The sequence below is a fragment of the Narcine bancroftii genome, chromosome 10 (genome assembly GCF_036971445.1).
Source record: "Narcine bancroftii isolate sNarBan1 chromosome 10, sNarBan1.hap1, whole genome shotgun sequence".
Taxonomy (NCBI): domain Eukaryota; kingdom Metazoa; phylum Chordata; class Chondrichthyes; order Torpediniformes; family Narcinidae; genus Narcine; species Narcine bancroftii.
The window spans coordinates 14,351,248-14,376,326 of NC_091478.1; the positions used below are offsets into that span (position 1 = coordinate 14,351,248).

Consider the following 25,079-nt stretch of genomic DNA (forward strand, 5'->3'; position numbering starts at 1 on the left):
CCTCCTTTGGCCCCCCCCTCCCCTCCTTTGGCCCCCCCTCCCCTCCTTTGCCCCCCCCTCCCCTCCTTTGGCCCCCCCCCTCCCCTCCTTTGGCCCCCCCCTCCCCTCCTTTGGCCCCCCCCTCCCCTCCTTTGGCCCCCCCCTCCCCTCCTTTGGCCCCCCCTCCCCTCCTTTGGCCCCCCCCTCCCCTCCTTTGTGGACAATGCCCAAATGTAGGGTTCCCCCCCCATAACTTTCTGCGTCCGGAATATGGCGCCATCTCATCTAGAACGGTTAAGTGAGTGAATGCTAAACTTAAAGCAGACACAATTCCGGTTTTGTGGTTACCTAAATGATTACATGATGTCCGGACAGATGGGAACGCGACCCCGGCGGGGCCAGCGATCTCTTGAGCCACGCTTCATTAGGTTAAGGGGCAAGGGTAGAAATGATTGGTCCACACTCCTGTCAATCACACATGTGGGTCAGGAGAGTAGATGATCTTTTTATTTCCTCTACTGTCCAGACGAAGAAATCCCAGGGTTGTAAAATGACACAGGCAGATTCAAAGGGATGGTTGTGGTTAACTTTAGGAACAGATTTAAGGACGCGGAAATATTTTAGGAAAGCTATTGCAAGTGGTGCCCCTGTGATCTCTACTTGGCAAATTGGAAAGGCTTAAAGATTTAAAATGTGCTTGAAGTGTAACAATTATTAATTCATAGCTTTTTATAACAAACAGCTGTGGGAAACATGAAAATGTTCAACATGACAAGGAGAAGGATCTCATATTGTTACGTTCCATTGATTTCACTTGCTTGGGATTCTCCAAAAATGTGCTAAATTGTGTAGATTGAAATTAATGGAAATACTTTCTACTTTGGTTTCAAATGTGACAGGTGTTCCCCTTAAAATCCACACGGTTGGGAAATACTCCTTGGAAGCCGTAAATAAACCTGGATTTACCCTAACGGTATGTAGAAGTACAGTTGGGAACAGCTACAAATATACAGAACAACAAAAGATATCTGTCTTGAATTCTTGAAGCAGTAGTTACTTTTTTGGCACAGTACACATTTGGTACATAAATTATGTCATTGAATTATAAAATGAATATTTTAATGACATGTAGATGCTTTTTTTTCAATCGTTTTCTGACAGTGATTTATGTATAAAATGAAAATAACCTTTTACTATATATATCATTTTAATTTATCTGGGATGGAGCTGGTATTTTGACACACAAGTGATTAAGTTGCTTAAAGAGAAAATGTGTTTTGCGCTGCCTCAGTGTCAGTGATATAGATATTGGAGAGCAAACTTGACATATTGTTTGTGACACATTTCAGAATGTTTTGGCTATTACTTCCATATATCAATGATAAAATTGGCATTTTGTGATTTTTTTTTCCCTCCAACATAAGATTAATTGTTTCTAAACCATGCATGTATGTGTTACACTTCAATAATTGGCTACACCATGAATTTGAGAACTTTATTGTTAATTTTGCATTTTCATCACTTGGGCATCATCGGATCTATCAAGGTCTGCAAGTAGACATTGCATCAACATTTCCAGAAATGGAGATAAATGTACATTGAAGTTGTGAAAGTTGGACCTTGATTTGGTTGGTGCCGAAGAATGTGGTTGGTGCGTGGCATATTTTATGAATGTACTTTGTTTGTACATGTCCACTGTTGATAGCCATAAAGTTGTTATCAAATTGTACATCAGCAAGATTTTAATAAAACCCATTTATGAATATGAAGGTATCTTCGGTATATTGAGAACTGTTTAAAAGAGTGAAATGAATCTTCAATCTATAAGCAGGCTTCAAAAATTAGCATCTTTTGCTACTAGCTTAATGAAACACTGACCAACACAAATGGCATAGTAATATCCCAGATTCATAAGATAAATGCAGAAACAATTAGGTTTATCCAAAATTAAGTTAATTCACTGGGGAAAATGCCTGCAATGTCCTTGCTGTGACATCAATTCTTTAATAATTCAGGGTTTTTTTTTATTCCAGCCTACCTTGCAATCCATTCCATTAATAAGCAGAAAATTCTATTGGACAATAAAATGCTCTTTTTTGGTTTGCTCCCCATTTCCTTAGCATATTCTCATAATTTTGTCTGCGAGACATTTTCAAATCACAATTTCCACACTGTTTACCTTCATATATACTGTATGTTTATTAGGTCATGATGTGTTTACTTTTTCAAATATCCAGTTCTTTCTCAGTGTCTTCCTTGGATAACGTTAGAAATTGGTCTAGTTGTGTCTTTAGGAATTGGATTTAGAATTTGAATGCCTCAGCCAGAAATAGTCAAAGGTTCCTTTTATTGTCATGTAATAATAGATTAAAATGTAATGTACATGAAATACTTCAATTTTTCTCTGTCATAAAGCACCCTGAAACAACAGGAAAAAGAGAAGCAAAAGAGAGAGTCCCTTCAGAGTCACGGAGTGTCCGTGGATTTTCCTCCACCACTCCCGCACCCTCTGCAGCTGCACTGACTCCAGTTCAAACCATCAGCGACCCGAGCTCCAGATCCAAACCTCCAATGTGTTCAGAAAGCCTTTAAGGCCCGAGGCTCTTTTCGGAGCATTTCTTGCCCTCAGGACCCTCTTGAATAGACCCACAGAAAACTACAGCACATAGAACAGGCCATTCAGCCTTTCTAATCTGTAACAAAACATCATTCTGCTAGTCCCTTTGCCAAGCACTTAGTCCATAACAGAGTCCAATTGTCCAAAAACATGAAACTGTCCGTCCTGCTCCTTCTCTTTAGCGGCGTGTCTCTTTAGCGGCATATTTAGCTGCATTCACTTCCTATTTCTAACCTCATTAGCACATGGCAGTGGTAGCACTCCTGACATTGCAACCATGGAGGTCCTGTCCTTCAACTTTGCACTAAACTCTCTTTGCAGGACCTGCTCATCCTTCCTACCCAGGTCATTGGCCCCCACATGGACCATGACATCTGGCTGCTCATGTTCCCTCCTGAGAATACCAAGAACTCGATCTGAGATCCCAGTTCCAATATCTAGTTCCCATGATACAGTGTCCAGCAGCCCGCAATCTGTTTGGGTCCTTTAACCACAAGTCACCCACAACCTTTGTGAGATCTTTGATCGCAGGTTGCCAACAGCTTGCAACCTATGTGGGTCCTTCAGCTACTGAGCCTCTCGCTGGTCTGCTGCTGTGGTCACCATCCTGTAGATTCATCTCCTGTACTTCTCATTCTCATCAGGTGCCTTGTGCAGGTTCACTGCTTCTCTGGAGTCTTCTACCCTTCATAGTACGCTGCACAGTACAAGTGCCTCCATTTTGGGCACAGACTCTGTGGTTGCAGGATTTTTTTAAAATCACTGTCGGGTTCTTTAATAGACCATTTATAGCCTGTGCAGAGCAGTTAGCATCAAGACTGGGCAGTACGAGGAGTCACGTGATGGAGTAGTGACTGGTAGGGGAATTCCAGCCCTCTCCAGAAAAGTTTCAAAAAAAGGTAGAGAAAAAACAAAGTCACTAACACAGAAACCACAACAAATTGAAAGTGAAAGTGTGGAGAAAATGGCAGCAAAGAAAGAAAAACCAAAAGCAACGGGAAGAAAAGAAGAAGGAAGGACGTCGGAAGAGGAAGGTGAAAGCCTTACCGGTACGAGGAAGCCCGCCGTGGAGAGAGAAGTGGAAACCCCGAACTCAGGACTACAAAGATGGCTCACGGAGCCAAACAAAAGTGTGCAACTGCGCATGCACGATGCACAAGACAAAAACAACACTGACAGGAGGTGGGGATCAGCTGAGGAGTAAATCTCCACAGCCAAAACTGACAAGTATAACATGACAGCAACTCTCCAAACAAGAAAACATAGAAAATAATGGGAACAAGAAGGAAGAGAATAAAAATAGGAAATCAAAGAAACAACAGATGACCAACTCAGAGGAAGAAGACCAACACCAAGACACTTTTAATAAAAATAAGAAGAACAAAAATACCCAACAAAATAAAATAAACAACCCAACAAGAAAACCAGAAGAGACAGAGGTAAAAGACACAGATCCTGGAGTGGACCCAGAAGAAGAGGAGGGAGAACACAGAGAAATGGAAGATGAAGGGAAGGGCAAGTACATGGATATATTTTTTTTTAAAGAATATACGGAAACAGTAAAAGAATGGCAGACGCAAGAATTCATTGAAATAAAAAGAAGAATAAAAAGTACAGAAGAAAAAGTGAATAGATTAGAGATGATCATGACAGATATAGGAAAAAGAGTGGACAAGGTGGAAGAACGAGAAACAGCCATAGAAATGGAAGTAGAGGACTTAAAAAAGAAATTAGAGGAATCTGATAAAAAAGTTAGAGTCACAGGAGCTGTTAGCTGGTTAGATATGTCTGATAGATATAATGGAAAATTATAATAAAAGAAATAATATAAAGATAGTGGGCCTTAAGGAAGATGAAGAAGGCAAAAATATGAAAGAATTTATAAAAGAATGGATCCCCAGGGTCCTAGGAAGACCAGAATTACAGGAAGAAATGGAAATAGAAAGGGCACACAGAACATTAGCCTCAACCACAATCACAACAAAAACCAAGATCCATTCTAGTAAAATTCCTAAGATATACAACAAGAGAAAATATATTGGAGAAGGCAATTAAAAAAATAAAAGGAGACGAAAAATCACTGGAATACAAGGGTCAAAAAAATTTTTTCTATCCAGATATAAGTTTTGAACTCCTGAAGAGGAAGGAGTTTAATGCAGCAAAAACGACCCTATGGAAAAAAGGTTATAAATTTATGTTAGAATACCCAGTGGTACCAATCAAAACAGAACCTTTCCTTCAGAGAATGGGAGAGAAAAGGGATCAAAAGAATAGAAAATTGTTTTTCGGGAAATAAATTATTATCCTTTGAACAAATGAAGGATAAATGTAATATAACTCACGATACAATGTTTGCATACCACAACTGAAAACCTACTTGAAGGACAAATTGGGAAACAGTCTGAGGTTACCAGAAGGAAGCAATTTTGAATATGTGATTACAGACACAATGATAAATAAAAGATTTATAACAAACATGTACATCAAACTGCAAGAAAAGGAGAATGAGGAAACAAACGGTAAACCTAATCAAAAATGGGAACAAGATCTAAACATAAAGATAAAGAATGAAACATGGGAAAAGCTATGCTCCGGAACTATGAGAATTACAATAAACACGAGGTTACGCATGATACGATATAACTGGATACACAGGCTATGCATCACACCTCAAAAGTTAAATAAATGGGACCCAACAGTATTAGACATGTTTTCGCTGTAAAAAGGAAACGGGAACAACAATTCATGCAATTTGGACATGTGAGAAAGTGAAAAAATTTTGGGAAGATCTAAACCAGATATTAAATAAAATCACAAAAAGCAATATACCAAAAAACCCAGAGATCTTCCTCCTAAGTAATATAAGAAATAAAGAATTTGGACTCGATTTGGATGGAGCACAAAAAAGATTTGTTGTGATAGCCCTAGCTGTAGCAAAAAAAATGTATTATGTCAACCTGGAAATTAGAAGACAATTTGAGAATACAACAATGGTACATAGAAATAAATAATGTATTCCATTAGAAAAAATAACATATAATTTAAGAAATAACATCACAATATTCAAACAAATATGGGAGCCATACATGAAATACAATAGAGAAATCCTACCATGGACTTCCACCACCTAAAATGACAGAAGGAGAAGACAACGAAATGAACTGACTCTTTATATAAAAGTAAAGGACAAAAATTTCTTGCTTATTTTTATTAAGTGACGACATTGTTTAACGGGTTTAATGTATCTTATAGATTGAACTTCAAATAAATGGGAAAGGGGGTGAGGGAGGGAGGGAAGGGAGGGGGAAAAAGGGGGAGAAAATGACACTATATATTCAAGAGAAAAAATGTATGTATGTATCTTGGTCAATATGGTTTATAGTGTGAAAAATAAAAAAAAAATTTAAAAAAGACTGGGCAGTAGGACCCAGTGGATACAGTACATTGGACACTCTGATGTGCAGACTAAACAAAACACCACATGTAATAAATTAGTAGTAAGTACAGTATGGATTTATGAAAAATTATGTTTCATATTATTCTTCTAGTTTGAATGTGCTCATTTTAACATTGTTAAAGAATGTTCATTGCCAGACAAGCATCAGGTCTGTTGGGCCACCAAGGTTTCATTCAACTCCATTCATAACATTACTTTTGTGGCCTTTTTTCCCTAAGGGTGTTGTTGTGAAATTCACTTTCTGTACAGCAGGGTCCAGTGTACCTTTGTCGACTCTGTGAATGGGCTTTACAGTTTGTCCTATTTACCTGTTCATTTCCTATTGGCCTATTATCTCTCACCCCCTTCCTTGATTTTTCTGTCTCCATCACAGGAGACAAACTATCCATGGGCATCTATGAAAATCCCTCAGATTCCCTCAGGTACCTGGATTATGCCTGTTCATGTTCTGTCTCTTACAAGGATGCAATCCCTTTCTTTCAATTCTTCCATTTCTACTGCTCTGTTCTTCCACTCAAGGACATTGGAAACTCCCTCTTAACATGAATTCGCCGCTACTGTCACTGATAAAGCCTGTGCCCATATCTCCTCCATTCCTGATACAGTAAAATCCATGTAATCCCGAATTCAAGCATGTAATTCAAGCATTCAATCCATGTAATCCCGAATTCAGCATCAAGCAACTGGCAAAAAAAATCACCACAAATAAATAGGTAAAAAAATACTAAAGTTTGAAATTGGCACTCCCCTGGTGGTTAGTTGGCCAATCACACAATGCGCAATCTCAAACAACCGGCAGATTCACTTTTCCAGCATCTACCAATCCTCATTAGTGCCTGATATTTGGGTACTGTACTTTCACACTCACCCCACCACCAGCACATTATCTGCCAACTTCAGCGCAGTCCCATCATCTGCTACATTTACCCCTCCTCTACCTCTCTCCCCTCTTTTGCAGGGATCAGTCTCTCCAAGACTCTCTGGTCCACTCTTTCCTCCCCACCCACCCCCTTTGGCACTTCCCGCTGCAATCGCACTTGTCAATCAACGTCTTTGAAACTCTATACAAGTAAGAAAGATGGAGAAATTGTCCCAGCTCTTCCTGTAAACATGCTCATGGATATTTGTTCATAATTAATCAGAAGGGGATCAGACAAAGTAAAATTTTTAGCATTATATGGAGGAATAAGCTATTGGGAGAGAAAATCTGGTCCAAATCTTCATTGTTCATAGCTTCTTGCTATAGCTGAATAAGCATTGCAGATCTAAATCAGTATTTTAATTGATAATGAATAAAACTGATATTTTCTGTTTGAATGTATATTTGAATCATTTGACATTTAGAAAATCAGTTAAATATTTTCACAATAATGCAGAAAAATAATAATTTTAAAGAAACTTAAAATTCAGATATGCTAAAACAAACTTTGTCATGAACCAGATATGGAGGAAAAGGAGATCGTCCACACTGCACAAATTACAGAACAGGATCAGGATGTTGTTGATGCCAAGCCCGATAGATCATCAAGATTTCTACGTTTCAGGCAAGTTTTCAACATAAACTGCTGGAAACACTCAGAAGACCAGGAGCATTTGCAGTGAGGGAAACAGTATTAATGTTTCAGCTCTATGATCTTTTATCAGACATATTCACTCAGTTTCTTTCACCGCTGATGTTTATTGACCTGCAGAGTATTTTCAACATTTATGTATTTTTTTAATTTCAAATCTGCAGTTTTGTTTTGCTTATTCATTTAAGTAAAAGTTGGTCATTAGTTTTACTGCCTTCTCTGGCAAGGTGATTTGCTCTGTGGCTTTTGAATTTGAGCTGGTCAATTCTTAGTATGGTAAAATCCCTGATATCCGAATTCAAACAACCAATTTTTAAAAATTGAGGAAAATAAATTAAAAATATATAAAATAAATAAGAATAAAATAATAGGTAAAAATACGTAAATTTAAAATGGTAAAAGTAAATTTTCTCTGAAGTAACACATAAATCTTAGGTGAAGATGGGAACAAATATTCAGCCAGTCAAGTGCCTTGGTTGTGCTTTGCGCCTGGCAGCTGTTTAAATAAAGTTGTATTTGAATAAAATGGCGTCAACCCAGGTTGAAGAGCTGGTTGATGCCGCTCAGCATTGATGTGACTCTCTTAGAGTGTCTCCTTATTTCTGCTTAGTAAGAGTTGCACCGGTCAGAGGTTTTACCTGTAAACTTGGGGGAAGGAGGAAAATATCTATAATGTTATTGTTCGTCTTTTGGGTGGCTCCATGGAGGGGGAGGAACCTAAAGATGCAGCAATGAATAAACGTTTTCAAAGACTGAAAATAAAGTAAAATGCTTTAAGGTTTATATATTCATGCGAGTGAAGTTTGTTCAGTGAAAATACAATATAGTACTTTTGTCTTTTAAACTGTTTATTCTTAGTTAGGCATTCTAAGAGTAAGTCTCAAGCAACTGGAAAATACACTTATCCAGTATCCATCAATCCCTGTAGGTTATGGAAACAAATATAATTTTTGTGTATTTATGGACTGGCCAAGATGAAGAAACAAAATGCAATGAAAGAGGGACAGGGTCCAAGAGATATGAAATGAATTATTTTTTTTAAAGAAAACAGGTAGAACAAGAAAGGAAATTTGGCACTATATATAGTGCTTTAACATTGTAAATTATCCCTAATTGATTCAGCAGATTGTTTTCATTTGTTAAATCAGTTGGAGAACTAGGGATTCGGTTAGATATGGTAACAATAAAATGGTGGCATTACTATTCATTTTGAACAGGGTAAGAGGGACATCCAATCAGATGATTATCTTAGCATTTAAATCAGAAGACCATGAATTGGGGGAAAAAAGGGACCTGCTACTGAGAGTGGGTGAATAATGCTCAGAAAAATATCCAGGAGACGGATAGCTGATATCAAAACACTCATAGATAAATAGCCAGGCGTTTTGCAACCATCCTTTATTTACAGCCATTTGCTCAGCTGATTTACCGTGAGTAAAAGCGGAATATGTCCGCATTCATAAAGAATTTTTAAAAAGCCCCCTAGTACAGTATTCAACACTCTGTACCTTCTTCATGCTTCAGAGATGTATCCAGTTTTTCTCTTAAAATATGTGATGACCTTAACATGTTTTACTTTTTAAGTAAAGCTTTTTATGCTGTGTACAAAACATTGTGACTTTGTATTGTGTCAAAGGTTCAAAACTAGAATTAAACAGCAGTATGATTGTGATCAGTTTTTACTGACAGCCAGGAATCATTTTATGGAACAGCTGATTTGACCAATTCTCAATTCTACAATCTTGAAATGTTTCCTTTGATGGCAAATGTAAAGTATGAATATTACTTCCTTGAACTGCAAATATTTGTACATTCAATAAGTAAATACAAAGTGCTGGAGAAGCTCAACAGGCCAAACAGTGCCCTTTATGTAGCAAAGGTAAAGATACAGAACCGACGTTAAAGGCTTGAGCCCTTCAACAAGTTATGAGAAAATGCCCGCAGGCGTCCGGACAAAAGAGTGGGGAGGGGGAGGGGGCAGCAAAGGATAATAGGTGGAGGAAGGAGGGAGGGGACAGCAGCAATGAGGGGGAGGAGGGATGGATGGGTGAGGCAGAAAAGGGGAAAGGGCGAGCAGGTTTAGTGGGAGGCAGTAAAGTCAATGTTCATGCCATCTGGCTGGAAGGTGTCCAGACAAAAAATACGGCGTTGTTCCTCCAATTTGCAGGTGGCTTGGGTGGGATAGTACATGAGGCCATGGATACACATGTGAGTGTGGGAACGTAACTCAGAATTGAAATGGTTGGCCACTGGGAGGTCGCTGTTGTTGCAAATGGAGAGGAGGTGCTGAGTGAAGTGATCTCCCAATCCGGGATCGGTCTCTCCAATGTAGGGAATGCCACAAAGGGTGCAACGGATGCAGTAAATAGGTCCTCTGGATGTTCAAGTGAAGCATTCCTTCACTTGAAAGGCCTGTTTGGGGCCCCAGACTGTGGTGAGGAAGGAGGTGTGGGTGCAAGTGTTGCATCTCCTGCAGGCACAGGGGAAGGTGACAGGTGTGCGATGGGTGGGGAGGGATGAGTGGTCCCTGCGGAAGGCCGAGAGGGGAGGAGAAGGAAAAATGTGTCTGGTGGCGGGATCCTGAAGTAAGTGCCGGAAATTCCGGCGGATAATGCGTTAGATGTGGAGGTTGGTGGGGTGGTAGGTGAGGACGAGGGAGATTCTGTGTTTGTTGCATCTGCGGGCAGAGGGGGCCATGGCAGATGAGTGGGAAATGGAGGAGGTGGGTGAGGGCTGAGTGGTGAATGGGGAGCCACATTTGTGGAAGAAGGCAGACATTTCAGAAGGTCGGGACTGGAAGGCCTCATCTTGGGAGCAGATGTGGCGGAGATGGAGAAATTGAGAGAAGAGGATGGAATCCTTGCGTAGGGACAGGGTGTGAGGATGTGTAGTCCAGGTAATTGTGGGAGTTGGAGGGTTTGAAGTATATGTAGTTTGTAGTTTACTTCAACCACGGTGTCTACAGATTTTCGTGATTTACTTTTGTACATTCAATAATGTCAGGAACTGTGTATCGTTCCTAGCTAACAAAATTCATGTAATTTTACATCTAAGGCTTTCTTCACCCAGTTTATTATTGAGAAGTTAGTCTTAAATCAGCGTTGCAATCGTTGCAGCAAAGATGTAAGAACTCTGGGTGAGCTCAGCAGGTTACTAAGTCACAGGGAGCCCTCTGAATAGCCCTATGGAAAAGTCCAGTGTGACCTGCTGCTGACTCGGGGGATTTATACATGTTGAGTAGCCGCACTTGCATCAGTATTCAGTGTCACACCCGTGTAATGGTGGAGCATGTTTTCTGGTCTGTTGCCATTTCAAATAGTTGGAAAAAGATTTGCAGATGCAGAGTGGAGTACCAATTAATGAGGAATCCAGGTATGTGATCTTAGACTTCTTCATGTGCTCTGACTGATGTTAAACAATTGCTGAAATGATATTGTGCAATCAAATTTACAACATTAGAAACTATAGCACACATCACTTCCTCGAAACAAAAGTGAATTGGACTGAAGCCAGCCAATGGTGAGGCCTGTCTCAGGAGGCTCTGCCTCGATCGGTATTCCTCATTTTTGTTTCTAAATGACCAGAGGCAAAATTGCTGAATTAAAATGTCTCTGGGTTGGCTCTCCTAAACTACTACTAATCAAGTTCAAGTTTATTATCATCTGACGATGTAACCAGACACAGTACAAACACATGCACACAATTCACAGCACGTAACAATCACAATGTGTAAGGATCTCATTTAAAATAAATAAATCGATAGATAGATACATCGATATGATTTACTTAGTTGCAAGGTAGTGTTCATCAATCTCAAAGCTTGTAAGAAGAAGTTATTTCTCAGCAGTCTTAGTTTTGATGCTCCTGTACCTCCTTGATGCAGTAGGTCAGAGATACTCTGTGCCGGGTGGAAAGTGTCCTCAATAATTTGTCTGCTCAAACTGACAATATGCTCTGCTTTTATGTTCTCGTCACAAGGTGCAAAATGGTTTATTCAAGTGTCATTATAATTGTAATGCTCTTTAATGAGGTGCTGTTACCATTCCAGAGATGGACTATTTCTTTCCTGTTCAAATCTATACACTTTTACCATAAGGTGCCATTAAAATTATTTGAATTTCTTTGCTTTAAAAATGTGACTGGTTTCCTAATATTTATAGACTGTATACCAGTTGAAAAACGTGGTATCATCTCCAATTTAAAGAATACGTCAAATCTTTCATATTCAAGTTCATCTCATTGGCTTTCAAACTACCCACAGAACTCACATTCCAACTTAAACAATCCCTGTGCCTTAAGTGATCTGTGATTAGTAAGGGATTGCTTTAGGTGGGATGTGAGTAGAAAGAAATATGTTTGAAAACCACTGTTTTAATCGTCCTTAATTGACTCGTTATGTGCACGGTTTCATAACTCCAAAGGGAATGGGCCAATGACAATTTTTCTTAAGCTAAATATTTCAGTAACAATTGGGTCCAGAGCAGTGGTTCTCAACCTTCCCTTCTCACTCGCATACCACCTTAAGCAATCACTTGCCAATCACAGAGCACTGATGGCATAGGGATTACTTAAGGTGGAGTGAGTTTAGTGGGGCAGTTTGAAAACCACCCTCAATCCAAGAATCTTTGCAAGTGAAATACCCTAATGCTGCAGTAGTGGGCAGTGCTGTGCAATACAATGGGATAACCAACAGCCCCCTCTCTCTCTCTCTCTCTCTCTCTCTCTCTGAGAGAGATGAAAGAAGCCTCAACCTGCTGGAATTTCCCAGCAAAATTTTAACAGTATTTAAATTTTTCTGAAAATTAAAACAGAAAGCTTCTCAGCTTTGATGAGGGAAAAAAACGCTGCTCCCAACTCTGACCTTGGTTAAAGTTCAAAGTTTAGACTTATTGTCAGAATACATACATGATATCAGATACAATCCTGATACTGTTTCTCCTGTGGGCGAGGCAGAATGACCTCTTACTGGTCGTGCAAAAACTGTACTCATGAAGATATGTACACATGTAAACAAATAAATAAATCTAAACAAACTGACTGTGCAATACAGAGAGAAAAAAATCAATAAATTGCAGGTGTAAGAGTCCTTAAATTGAGTTTGTTGTTGAGTCTGATGGTGGAGGGCTAGCAGCTGTTCCTGAACCTGGTGGTGTGAGTCTTGAGGCACCTGTACCCGTTCCTGATGGTAGTAGCGAGAACAGAGCGTGTGCTGAGTCATGTGGATCCTTGATGATTGTTGCTTTTCTCCAATGGCAGTGTTCCCTGTAGATGTTCTCAATGGTGCGCAAGGTTTTGCATGTGATGTCCTGGGATCTGTGCACGATCATTTGGTGTCACCATACCAGACCATGATGCATCTGGTCAGCACACTTTCCACCACACATTTGTAGAAATTTGCCAGGGTTTCTGATGTCGTACCAAACCTACACAATCTCCTGAGGACGTAGAGGAAGATGACGTGCTTTCTTCATGATGCCATTTGTGTGTTCGGTCCAGGAAAGATCTTCTGAGATAGTGACACTCAAGACCTTAAATTTGCTCACCTTCTCCACCTCTCATCCCCCTATGATCAGTAGATTGTACACCTCTGGTTTTCCCTTCCTGAAGTCAACCCATCAGCTCCTTAGTTTTGGTGGCATTGACTGCAAGGTTGTTGTTGGTGCATCATTCAGCCAAGTTTTCAATCTCCCCTCCTGCATGCTGACTCACTGCCTTTTTTATACAATCCACTACCATGGTATCGTCAGCAAATTTATAGATGGTTTTATTATCGTACTGAGCCATACAGTTGTAGATGTAAAGTGAGCAGAGCAGGGGGCTAAGATCGCAGCCCTGTGGTGCTCCAGTACTGATGGAGATTGTGAAAGAGATGTTCTTACCAATCCTCACTGATTGTGGTCTGGAGGTGAGAAAATTCAGGTGTTGAGTCCCAGGTCTTGGAGTTTTCTGATCAATTTTGAGGAGATGATGGTGTTAAATGCCAAACTGTAGTCAACAAAGAGCATCTTGATGAATGCATCTTTACCATCCAGATGTTCCATGGATTTCTGTAAAGCCAGAGAGATTTCATCCACCATAGACCTGTTACTCCGATGTGAATTGGAACAGATCCATGTCACCGCTCAGATAGGACCTGATATGCTTCAACACCAGTCTTTCAAAGCACTTCATCACTGTTCGTGTAAGTGCTACTGGTCGATAGTCATTGATGCAGGTTTCTTCGCTCTTCTTGGGCACAGGTATGATTGTTGTCTGTTTGAAACAAATGGATACCACACCCTGCCAGAGTGAAATGTTGAAGATATCTGTGAATACATTGCTACGTTGGTCATCACAGAATTTTAATACTCTGCTGGGTACTCCATCCGGACCACTTGCTTTCCTCAGATTCACTCTCCTGAAGGCAGCCCACACGCCATCCTCAGATATGGACAGGATGGGATCATCAGGGGACGTGGAGGTGCAGAAGGGTGGTTCTCCCTGTTACAGTGGGCAAATTGAGCCTAAAAAGCATTGAGTTCCTCTTGGAGTGAAGCTGTGCCTTCTGCTACTTTACCGGATTTGGTTTTGTAGCAGGTTATGACATTTAGGCCCTGCTATAGCTGTCGGAGGTCCTTCCTTGTTCCAATTTTCATCTGGAATCTCCACTTTGCCCAGGAGATAGCTTTTTGTAGGTCATACCTGCTCCTTCTGTATTGATCTGGATTTCTGGAGTACCTGTGAACTGGCTCTCAGCAGGTTCTAGATATCCGGATCCAGTCTGTGCTGACCTATTATTCTGCTTGATTCCCGTGACTGCATCAACCATACCCCTCTGGATTTTTTGGTATGTTGCTTTTTGTGATTTTATTTAATATCTGGTTTAGATCTTCCCAAAACTTTTCCACTTTCTCACATGCCCAATTGCATGTACTGTTGTTCCCGTTTCCTTCTTACAGCGAAAACATCTATCTGATACTGTTAGGTCCCATCTATTTAACTTTTGGGGCATGATGTATAGCTTGTGTAACCAATTATATTGTATCATGCGTAACCTCGTGTTTATTGTATTTTTCATAGTTCCGGAGCATAGCTTTTCCCATGTTTCATTCTTTATCTTTATGTTTAGATCTTGTTCCCATTTTTGTTTGGGTTTACAGCTTGTTTCCTCGTTCTCTTTCTCTTGCAGTTTGATGTACATGTTTGTTATAAATCTTTTAATTATCATTGTGTCTGTAATCACATATTCAAAACTGCTTCCTTCTGGTAGCCTCAGCCTGCTTCCCAATTTGTCCTTCAAGTAGGTTTTCAGTTGGTGGTATGCAAATATTGTACCATGAGTTATACCATATTTATCCTTCATTTGTTCAGAAGATAATAATTTATTTCCCAAAGTAATATAAGAAGTAAAGAACTTGGACTCGATTTGGATGGAGCACAAAAAAGATTTATCATGATAGCCTTAGCTGTAGCAAAAAAATATATTATGTCAACCTGGAAATTAGAAGATAGCCTGAGAATACAACAATGGTACATAGAAATGAATAAATGTATTCCATTGGAAAAAATAACATATAATTTAAGAAATAACATCACAGTATTCGAACAAATTTGGGAACCGTATATGGAACACAACAGAGAAGTCCTACCGCAGACCTCCACCCCCTAAAATGACAGAATGAGAAGAAGATGAAATGAACTGACCCAGTGTGTAAAAGTAGAAGACACAAATTTCTTGTTTATTTTCATTGTGTGATGACATTGTTTAATAGGTTTAATGTATCATATAGGTTGGGGGGGGGGTGAAGGAGGGAGGGAAGGGAGGGGGGGAAAAGGGGAGAAAATGACACTGTATATTCAAGAGGGAAATGTTTGTGTGTATTTTGGTTAGTATGGTTCATAGTGTGAAAAATTTTTAAAAACCATGGCCCTTCATGCCCCTCCTATCCTGTCCATGTACCTAGCTCATTAATCCATCCCCAGAATATAAAATATTTGGTTTTATTTTCAAATCTCTCATTAACCTTATCTCTCTCTCCACGGCCTTCTCTGATTCTACAATCCTGCAAGAAATCTATACAACCTTTAGAATATTCTCCTCCTGCTTCACCTACTTTATCTTTCTTTTAAAATGCTCTTTGAGCCAGATTTCTCTTGCCAAGTTCTTGGCTCCACTCCTATCATCTCCTGACATGCTTTATGTCAGGTTTTGCTTGACAATGCTTCTGTGAGTCAACTTTGAAATTTTGCGACATTAAAGGGCCTGTGTAAGTTGTTGAAACTCTCTCACAGTGGCATTGTAACATTGGCTTCTCATTTCTTAACGGAAGGGTGACCAAACTATTTTAACAGTAACATTTCATTAGTACAATAGAGAGAAACTATCAACAATATCCAGGACTTATTAAGCTTTGTAGACTGATATGAGAAAGAGGGGCCTATCTGAGTTATCATTACAAGACCATAAATTGGTTGTTAATCTAGGTAGGGTTTAATAATATTCCATTTTAATTCATGTACTATCCATGTAGAGGCTTTTAATGGTTGGAAACTACTCAGACCTCTGCTTCAAAATTTCCTGTGCTGTTTACCGATTATACTAAGAAATGTGATGTTTCTGCCAGTGATGTTTTTTTGTTGGTGGTTCTCTCTTTGTGCTCCAGAAAATAAATCTTACCTTTCTGTTAGAGTTGTAGAAATGATAGGTGTTGAAAAGTAAGGAAATCTACCAACCTGCTGCAGTTATGGAGAACAATCTGAAGCAGCAGAGATGATCAGTGAGTGGAATTCAAAAGCTACAAATCAAAACCATTTTGTAAAAATTGAGGCACTTGGAGGAGAGAGGAAAAAAAAATCAAAATTAATTGAAACAATGATCAGCTATAAAGCTTTAAGCTTACTTCTGCAATAAATCTGTTGCAATATTTATTCAATAAAGATTTAATTATCTACGGCAGGGGTGGCCAACTTTTTAATTGAGACATATAGCACGGTAACAGGCCATTTCAGCCAGCAAGTCTGTGCTGCCCAACTAACCTACACCCCGGTACATACTTGTGGGCCAAAATGGCCTGTTAACTGTGCTGTATGACTAAGTTAAAAGGTTGGCTGCCCCTCATCGATGGAATAAGCTTGAAGAAAATACAATAAAAATTTAGAATAATATTTATTTGTTAATGGGAGTAGTGCCCCTCAGCATACGAGCTATTCTCCTATTTCAATTATAATTTTATTCTAACGATAGTTTATCCCTTAAATGTAGGGCATAGGGCCTTAGCAACTGAAGGTGCGACTACCAGTGGGGCAAAGGCCAGAAGGTGGTAGAGATTATAGAGATAGGGACTGTACCATGAAGAGATTTGATAAAAATGCTTGAGAATTTTAATTTTTAAAATGTTCTTTGTTCCCAACACCTCCCCCCAAATACTGTAATTAACTTGGCACAAGATATTGAAACATCTGGAAATAAATTTGACTATTCAATCTACTTGCAATCATTATATACCTGATGTATTATCTGACAAGCTGTTAGGGAATAAAGGAAAACTTGCTTCCAATAGTATGATGCACATTGGGAGTAGACTGGTAAAGAACATACTTTTGGTCAACTTTCAGCATAACGCCCCTCCTGTTGTAGGCTTTTGTGAACATTTGATGCCCTACCCCAAGTTACCAGTGAGTCATTCACTGAAGGGATGCAGTCTTCAGAGGATATAATATCAGTGGCTGAGACTGCAGTTTGTCAATTAATGTCAGTCTCATCCATTATGCTCAAGAATTATGCCTTTGGGGGGAAAATATTCATTTTCTCCTTTGAAAATACAGAGCTAAATGTTTGAATTAATTCACTTGAGGTTAATGAATCACCTTATCCTGAATGAGATCTGGCTAACAGAATCCAAAGCTGAATATTTTATGAGAGTAAATATCCAATGCAAATCAATCACATCTATCATGGATGTTTTGGGCTTTGATTAGTTCATCAGGGTCTATTGTAGACTAACCCTTTTCCAGGGAAGGAATGTATCCTTTCTGCCTTATTACTACCTTTCTGCTCCTTTCAGGAAACTGCATGGTTTGCCACAAGGCTCCAAAAACATTTACGTTTGACAGAAAATGCATGATCCTCTGTGATTTTTAACATAGATGAGGATTGTTATGAGCTGCTTTGCCAATGAGGCATAAAGACTTAATTTTAGTGAGGAATTCTGAATGGGGGTGGGAAGCATCATGGCAAAACAACCTGGCTTGATGATCATTCTGACTATACACAGAAGCAGAAGCTAATATGGTTGCTCTCATTGTGATGGAAATGCTCCAAAGTAGTGTATAAAATGATGAACAGGGACCATTTTCTATTCACTTTATTTATATACAGGACACAAGCATCCCTTGTCCTCATTACCCATCAATAATGGGCCCACTTGAACCACCGCAATTCCAAACATTGTCTCATCTGAGAATACAAGCAGAAGGCCATATGGATCCGTAAACCTAGTCTAAATCAATTATATCATGGCCCCACTTTGATTTTCCAGCCTGGTTTGCATAACCTGCAATACAGCATACAGTACATCAGCCTTGAACATACTCAGGAACTCGGCAATCTCAGTGGTCTGAAGTACAGAGTTCTAAAGATTTTCAATCTCCTCATCATAATCCTAAATGGCCAGCCCATACACTGAATCTGTGCCACCCAGTTCTATGCTCTCCTGCATTTTGGTATTCAGATTCTTGGATGTCTTACAAGATCGCCTACTAGTCTTCGAAAAATAGTGAAGATTGGCCCATTTTTCATGATCTTTGTTTGTGGTATGAAGTTTGAAAAGGCTAGATAGGATCATTCCTGCGGAAACCAAAAAATTATAGAACTGCAACTGCATAGGAGGCTATTCTGCCTATCCACTCTGCGCCAATTTGTATACAGCAATCCATCTGGCCTTATTTCCCAACTGTTGTATATTAGTCTTGTATATTAGTCTTTCTAATATCGCTGCAATCGTGTCTGCCTGTCCCGCATCGGACTTGTCAGCCACAAACGAGCCTGCAGCTGACGTGGACTTTTTACCCCCTCCATAAATCTTCGTCCGCGAAGCCAAGCCAAAGAAAGAAAAAAAAAAATTAGTCTTTCTTGTGCCTCTCCAGATCAATTTCTGAAATACTAATGCTGTTTCCACCATCTTCAAAGGCAATAAATTTCAGTTTGTAGCCACTGAAAACACAGTGGCTGTTGAACGCAAAATAACAACATGCACAGTTGCAGGTAAATCAGAGCTCGTTTACTCAAGTGACATGCGTATTCTTTTAAAACGCTGAACCACACATCCCACGTCATGACGTTATGACATCCCATGCCGGTTCGCAAGACTTCTGGGAGTCCTCCATGTGTAACCATCTGGCGCCCCTCTGTCTGCGGGACATGCTGTAAATTTGCGGCAGAAGCGCTTTTAGAGTGTCATACGTGCGCTCTCCAGGCTTTGGTGGGTCGCGCAGGACGTCACCAACTCGCTTGGCTTGGTCCAAGGCACTAATAATAGCAAGTCGCGTCCACCTCAGTCTTCCTGAGGTGTAATTGTGCCTCAGCCTGTTGAAACCACAGCTCTGGTTCTGCCGTCCAGAAGGGCCATAGCTTAATGGCAACAGCTGCAGTATCTGTATGGTCCTAAAGCTCGTTTTGGGACCCGTCAGGGTCACCGATCATAACCACTGAAAATGCAGAGAAATAACAACACACATTGTTGCAGGTAAATCAGAACTCGTTTATTCGAGTCACACACATATTCTTTTGAAACACAGAACCACGCGCGCCATGCCATGACGTTATGACGTACGTGCCGGTTTGCTAGACTTTTGGGAGTTGTAGTCTATATATAGTGCCACTACAAGGTCATCATTATTCTGTTTTTGTGTTATACAATTTTTCTCACAACCCACATATGTAGGACTAACCACTGAGTTCCTCCAGTTTTTTGCTTCAGATTCATGCAGGTATTGCTTTCATCTGGGCCAAGGATGTGTGTGTGTGATAGGCCAACATTGGGTTTGTTTCTTTGGTTTTCCCACAAGTTACACACCATTTCAGACGTGACAATGAATCAGCATTCCTTCATCATCACAGGGTATATATTGTGGTAGTGTCTTCACCAGAAGGACTTCATGGTTCAAGAAGGTGACTCACTACCATTTTCTCAAGGACAATTAAGGACAGGAAGTAAATACCAACTTTTCCATCAATGTGCAGATCCTGAAATAAGAAATTGTATTTTTTTTTTTAAAAAAGCATTCTGTTAATCTCAGACCTGTTAACATTGTTCTACACAATGTCAATGTCATGGGTAAAACTCTCCCCATCATCGAGAACATCTACAGGGAGCACTGCCCTCAGAGACCAGCACCAATCATCAAGGATCCACATCACCCAGCACACACACTCTCTTCTTGCTGCTACCATCAGGAAAGAAGTACAGGTGCCATAAAACTCACACCACCAGGTTCAGGAACAGCTACTTCTCCTCCACCATCAGACTCCTCAATAACAAATTGAACCAAGGATTTATTTAAGGACTCTTACATTATTCTTTTTCTCTCTCTGTATTACATATTCAGTTTGTTCATGTTTATTTATTTGTCCACATGTCAAGTTTATTGTCATCTGTGCAAGTACAACCTGATGAAACAGTGTTCTCCGGTCCTTGGTACATGTGTACATTGAGTCAGGTTTTTTTGCACTGCTAATAAGTGATCATTCTGCTTTGCCCACAGGAAAAAAAGAATCTCAGGGTTATATATGATTTCATGTATGTACTCTGAGAATAAATCTGAAATCTGATACTCCTACTTCCCTGTAAAAATATGGGAAGTACTTTAAGGAACGCATACCTTGAAATTCATAATCCTTATGCTCTATTCCAAAGTGTGATGTGATAATGACTGTTTCTGGGTTGTTCTATATCACTCTGGGAATTGAACCAAGTATATATGTGTGTGCTTTACCCTTGGAGAAACAAGATATGGTGGAAGTTGGAATCTGTAGCAAGGAGCTAACTGCTGGAGGAACTCAGTCAGTCAGGCAGATTCTGTGTGAAAGCAAAATATAAGGATTAAAATGCAAATTGCAAGGAAAGTCTGCATCTAGCCAGTAGATGTTGATGTAAATCATGCAATCTCCTAGTAACATCTTGCTTCAAGTTTAGCTACCTCTCTCTGTGCTTTTGAGATGAGATGGTCAGTTTTGAATTTTCTTTGTTCTGCGAAGATGGAGGATCTTGGGATAGACCAAAAACTTTTATTGACCATTTTAAGTCTCTTATAAGCATCATTTAATTGTATAAGAAAGTAGTAATAATGTAGTAACTGATAAGGTTTAATAAACCTTGAAAAACTCAACTGCAACTTTAGTACACACTTTTTTTGAATGAGTCATAAACAAGGACTCTCCAAATGACTATAAAGGAAGATAGTCGTGACACGAAGGGATGGTCAATGTTTTGCGTTGAGACCCTGCACCAGGACTGCTTTATCCTTGTGCTACTGATGTCATTCCCCATGCTTCACTTATTTGTAGCATTGCAGGACAACTTGCATCTCTGTCCCAGGACGATGTATTGTTAAGCAATCCCAGTGTGATATGGTCTTCCCAGATCAGAGTGGATCTCTTGCCATGGAAGTCCATTACTTCTTACTTCATCCCCACTGTTAACAATGCAGTGCCCCATGACTTCACCCATCATTACCATCCAAACATTGTGGATCTCACCAACACTTATCGCCCAAGTATTATGAGACTCTAACTCCATCCTTTCCTGCACCCTGCCAATGGTATTAACCCATCTAAAACAATAGTCATTGGGCATTTTGAAACCTTTGACTGTGGGCATATCTAGTTTGCAGGATAGGTGTATAAACCTGAACGAGCTTTGCCCTTGCCCCATTTCCACCCAACTCCCCTGACCCTAGCCCCTGCTGCTATGCCATCTAACACAGCTAGATGACAACAGAAGAAGAAAAAAATGGGGGTGCTGCAAAAGCTGCTGCAACAGTAGTACTTCTGCTGGTATGGACCCAGGAAGGGGTGGGGGGTGGAGGGACCGGAGACACAGAAGTGCTCAGTCGGGTCCTACTGCTCAGTCCCAAGGCCAACAGCTCCACATGTGTATTAAAAGGCCGGTTAAATGAACCGACTGTGATTTTTCAAATCCTGCAAACATAGGGTCTGTGTCCAAGATGGCCATGCCTGTGGTGGGCCATGCCTGTGCTGGGTTGCAGACTCTAGGAAGCAGCGGACCAGCGCAGGGCCCCTGAAACAGGGAAGATGCTCCCCCCCCACCACCACCACATTGAGAAGGAGGAGCATAGGTCACAGCCCTATAGATTGGTGGCCTCTGCAGCAGACCAGCGAGCGGCTCAGCAGTGAAGGGTCCAGAGCGGCCACGGGCTGCTGGCAACGCGGTCGGAGGACTCACACAGGCTGGAGACTGCCTTATGGGAACCAGGTACCGGAACCAGGATTCAAGAGGACAAGAAGGACTCCCAAAAGGACTCGGATGCTGAAGGCTTCCTGATCGTATGGGAGGTTTGAATTTGGAGCTTTGGTTGCTGATGGTTTGAACAGGAACCTGTATAGCTGCAGGAGTGTTGAAGGCAATTCCACAGTTACTCAGTGTCTCTGATTCTCTTTCTCCTATTGTTAGAGGCAACTGGCAATGCTCATGGTGACTTTTTTGTTTGCCTATGGCAGACAAAAGATGAACTACTTTGAAAATACAATTACAACAAATAAAAAGTTCAAGTTTAACACAGTAATTTCACACATAAAAAACAATTTTGTTCAACTGAAGTTATACTAGTTATTTCCCTTTGGTTTCCACGTAACTTGAAGGAACCGACAATTATCCACCAATCAAGCAAACATTTGTTAGTTATCTTTAATTAGCTGCAAAATGTGGCCAGGCCAAATCCAGCAGGGCAGCTAGGCATCTCAGTCACACAAGGACAAATAGGAAAAATAACATACACACACAATGCTGGAGAAGCTCAGCAGGTTAAACAGTGTCCTTTATAGAGCGGAGCTAAAGATTCATAATCAACGTTTCAGGCTTGAGCCCTTCATCAAGGTGCCTGCATGGGTTTTCCCAGGTGCTCCAATTTATTCCCACCTGTTATGTATCTATCTCTGCTCCATAAAGGACACTATTTGACCTCCAGCGTTGTGTTTTCAGTTCAACCACGGTGACTGCTGACTTAATATTTAGAGGAATTGGAAAAACATATTTTTGAACATAATAAGGGCATATTTGTGTATTGTAAAACATCTTTTCTCTCTATTTTCCATATAGCAAGAAAAAAACAAAAGATGAAGAAAGAAAGGATCCTGAAATAGCTGATCATCACACACGGATTGTTGCACCCACATTTCTCTATAATATGAACTTCAAAATTCTAGGAAAATGCATTATTATTAATAATAAGAATTTTGATGATGTAACAGGTATTGTATTACTTGTGTAACAATCCACAGTATAAGATTGCTAAACTGGCTCTGTTTGTGCAAAGTAACTTTCTCCTCACATTGGATTGTTGTTTGGCCATTAGAATCTTGGAGAACATGTAACGTCCGTTATAAAAAATAAGCAGTGCATCTTAATTCCTCATTACCCAAAGAAAAAGTTGCAAGTTGTGTCCTGAACTGATTTTTTTTCTTCTCTGATTTGCCTTTCTCCCGTTGTATAAATTATTATTCCGGTTGAGGAAGCGATACATCAGAATACAACTGCAAGGTAAAGAGGAGCAGAAAATTACCAAAGGGTTTAAAAAAAAAATGCAAGTGGGAAGATTTTCATATCAGCAATGGAGTCCAATGGAGCCAGGGAAATGAGAACTATAGACGCTGGAGATCTGAAATACAAATAGAAAAAAAACTGTAAATACTCAGCAGGTCAAGTGGTACCCGTGGAAAGAGAGACGATGTTACAGTTTTAGGATGAAGACTCTTCATCAGAGCAAGAAAGTAAAGCATATAGGTTAGCATTCAAGTTGCAGGATGTGTACGGGAGGAGTGAACAGGACAAGCAGGGGTTAGACCAGATAAAGTGAGCCCACGATGCTCCACAGATGCTGAAAATGGTTCATGGACTAATTGAGAAGTATTATTATAAAAGTAGTTCAGAAAATACCTATTTGCCCATACTATTTAAATGTAGCATTTGCTGACCCAAAATACCATTGATGTACTTGGGGGGAGGGGGGAAATAAAAGGATGTTACGCTTTTGTTCAAGAATGCGAGAATGGACAGAAAATTCAGACTTGAAAATATTGGCTTGAGATGCAAGATAGGATGATTCAGGATCATTTTGAAACTGAACCTTGTTCTGTAGATCAATAGGCAATTGTGGTAACGTGAATCACAATGTCCATACTTGTGTGAGTGCCCTACCATCGTGGCATTATTCTGTGTGGTTGAGCCTTCAAATAACTACAAAATACCCAACATAAAATCTCAACCTAATTTAAAACTCCCAAAACTAGGAAATGAAACATGGCCCAAAGGATTGCTGCTCCTCTCCACCCCCCACCCCCACCTCAAACCCAGAATTAAATAGAAGGCGGATTGCAAAGCTTGAAGACCCCCTTTTCTCTGAATACCCTACTGGTCAAGGTGAGATGAGAACAAGGTAGGGTTAAGCATGTGCTTGGTACTTACACTGGCTCTTGGAGGTCATGCTAAAATCTTTCCTCGTAGACAAAACAAGCTTGGCATAGCTTCTGTTCACTGTTGATTCCTGCTGCTGACATGTGGAAATGAAACAAAATCTCTTTTGTTAATGATGGGAAATCTGGTGGTACCAGGAGAGAGTCAAGTCATGGTTGGTCTATTTTATGGCTATGTAAATAACAAAGCAGGAAAAACCCAACAACCAACCCCAACCAACCAATTTTCCCCTGCAACCGATGCAACCGTGTCTGCCTGTCCCGCATCGGACTTGTCAGCCACAAATGAGCCTGCAGCTGACGTGGACATTTACCCCCTCCATAAATCTTCGTCCGCGAAGCCAAGCCAAAGAAGAAAAAGAAATAACTGATGCAATGTTGGTATGCCTGCACTATTTGTTCAAGCATGCTTTTAAACCAGGGCAATTGTTTCTATCGTAATCTGTAAGTCACAGGATTTATAAACAAATCTACAGTGTTGAAAGTTGATTTGAGCCTCTGCTTTTACCTTTGCAGACTGTTTATGGAACCCCTTGTCAATACTCACACGTTCCAGGGTCCCACAGTAAAGGGGACGAATTGAAGGAGTGGGAAAATCCAAGTAATGCATAAATTAGAAACCAATAAATAGATTGATCAACCGCAACAAAATGTAATAGTTGCACACAAAACACAATAATGAAATAAATCCCAGGAAACCATGACGAAAGGAATAACTGCAACTCCCTAATCTGTAATACTTTCAGTAAACAAAAATCGTTTCAAGAA

The 25,079-nt window shown here is 40.1% G+C and overlaps 1 protein-coding gene across 1 annotated transcript in view; it reads left to right on the forward strand.

The window, feature by feature from the left end:
• casp7 (caspase 7, apoptosis-related cysteine peptidase) overlaps positions 1-25,079 on the forward strand; it is a 37,921-nt gene that overhangs the window by 1,624 nt on the left and 11,218 nt on the right. The window contains exons 2-3 of the mRNA XM_069899976.1: positions 7,495-7,597; positions 22,939-23,090. Coding sequence (XP_069756077.1) covers positions 7,495-7,597; positions 22,939-23,090 — 255 coding nt within the window. The remainder of the gene's footprint in view (positions 1-7,494; positions 7,598-22,938; positions 23,091-25,079) is intronic.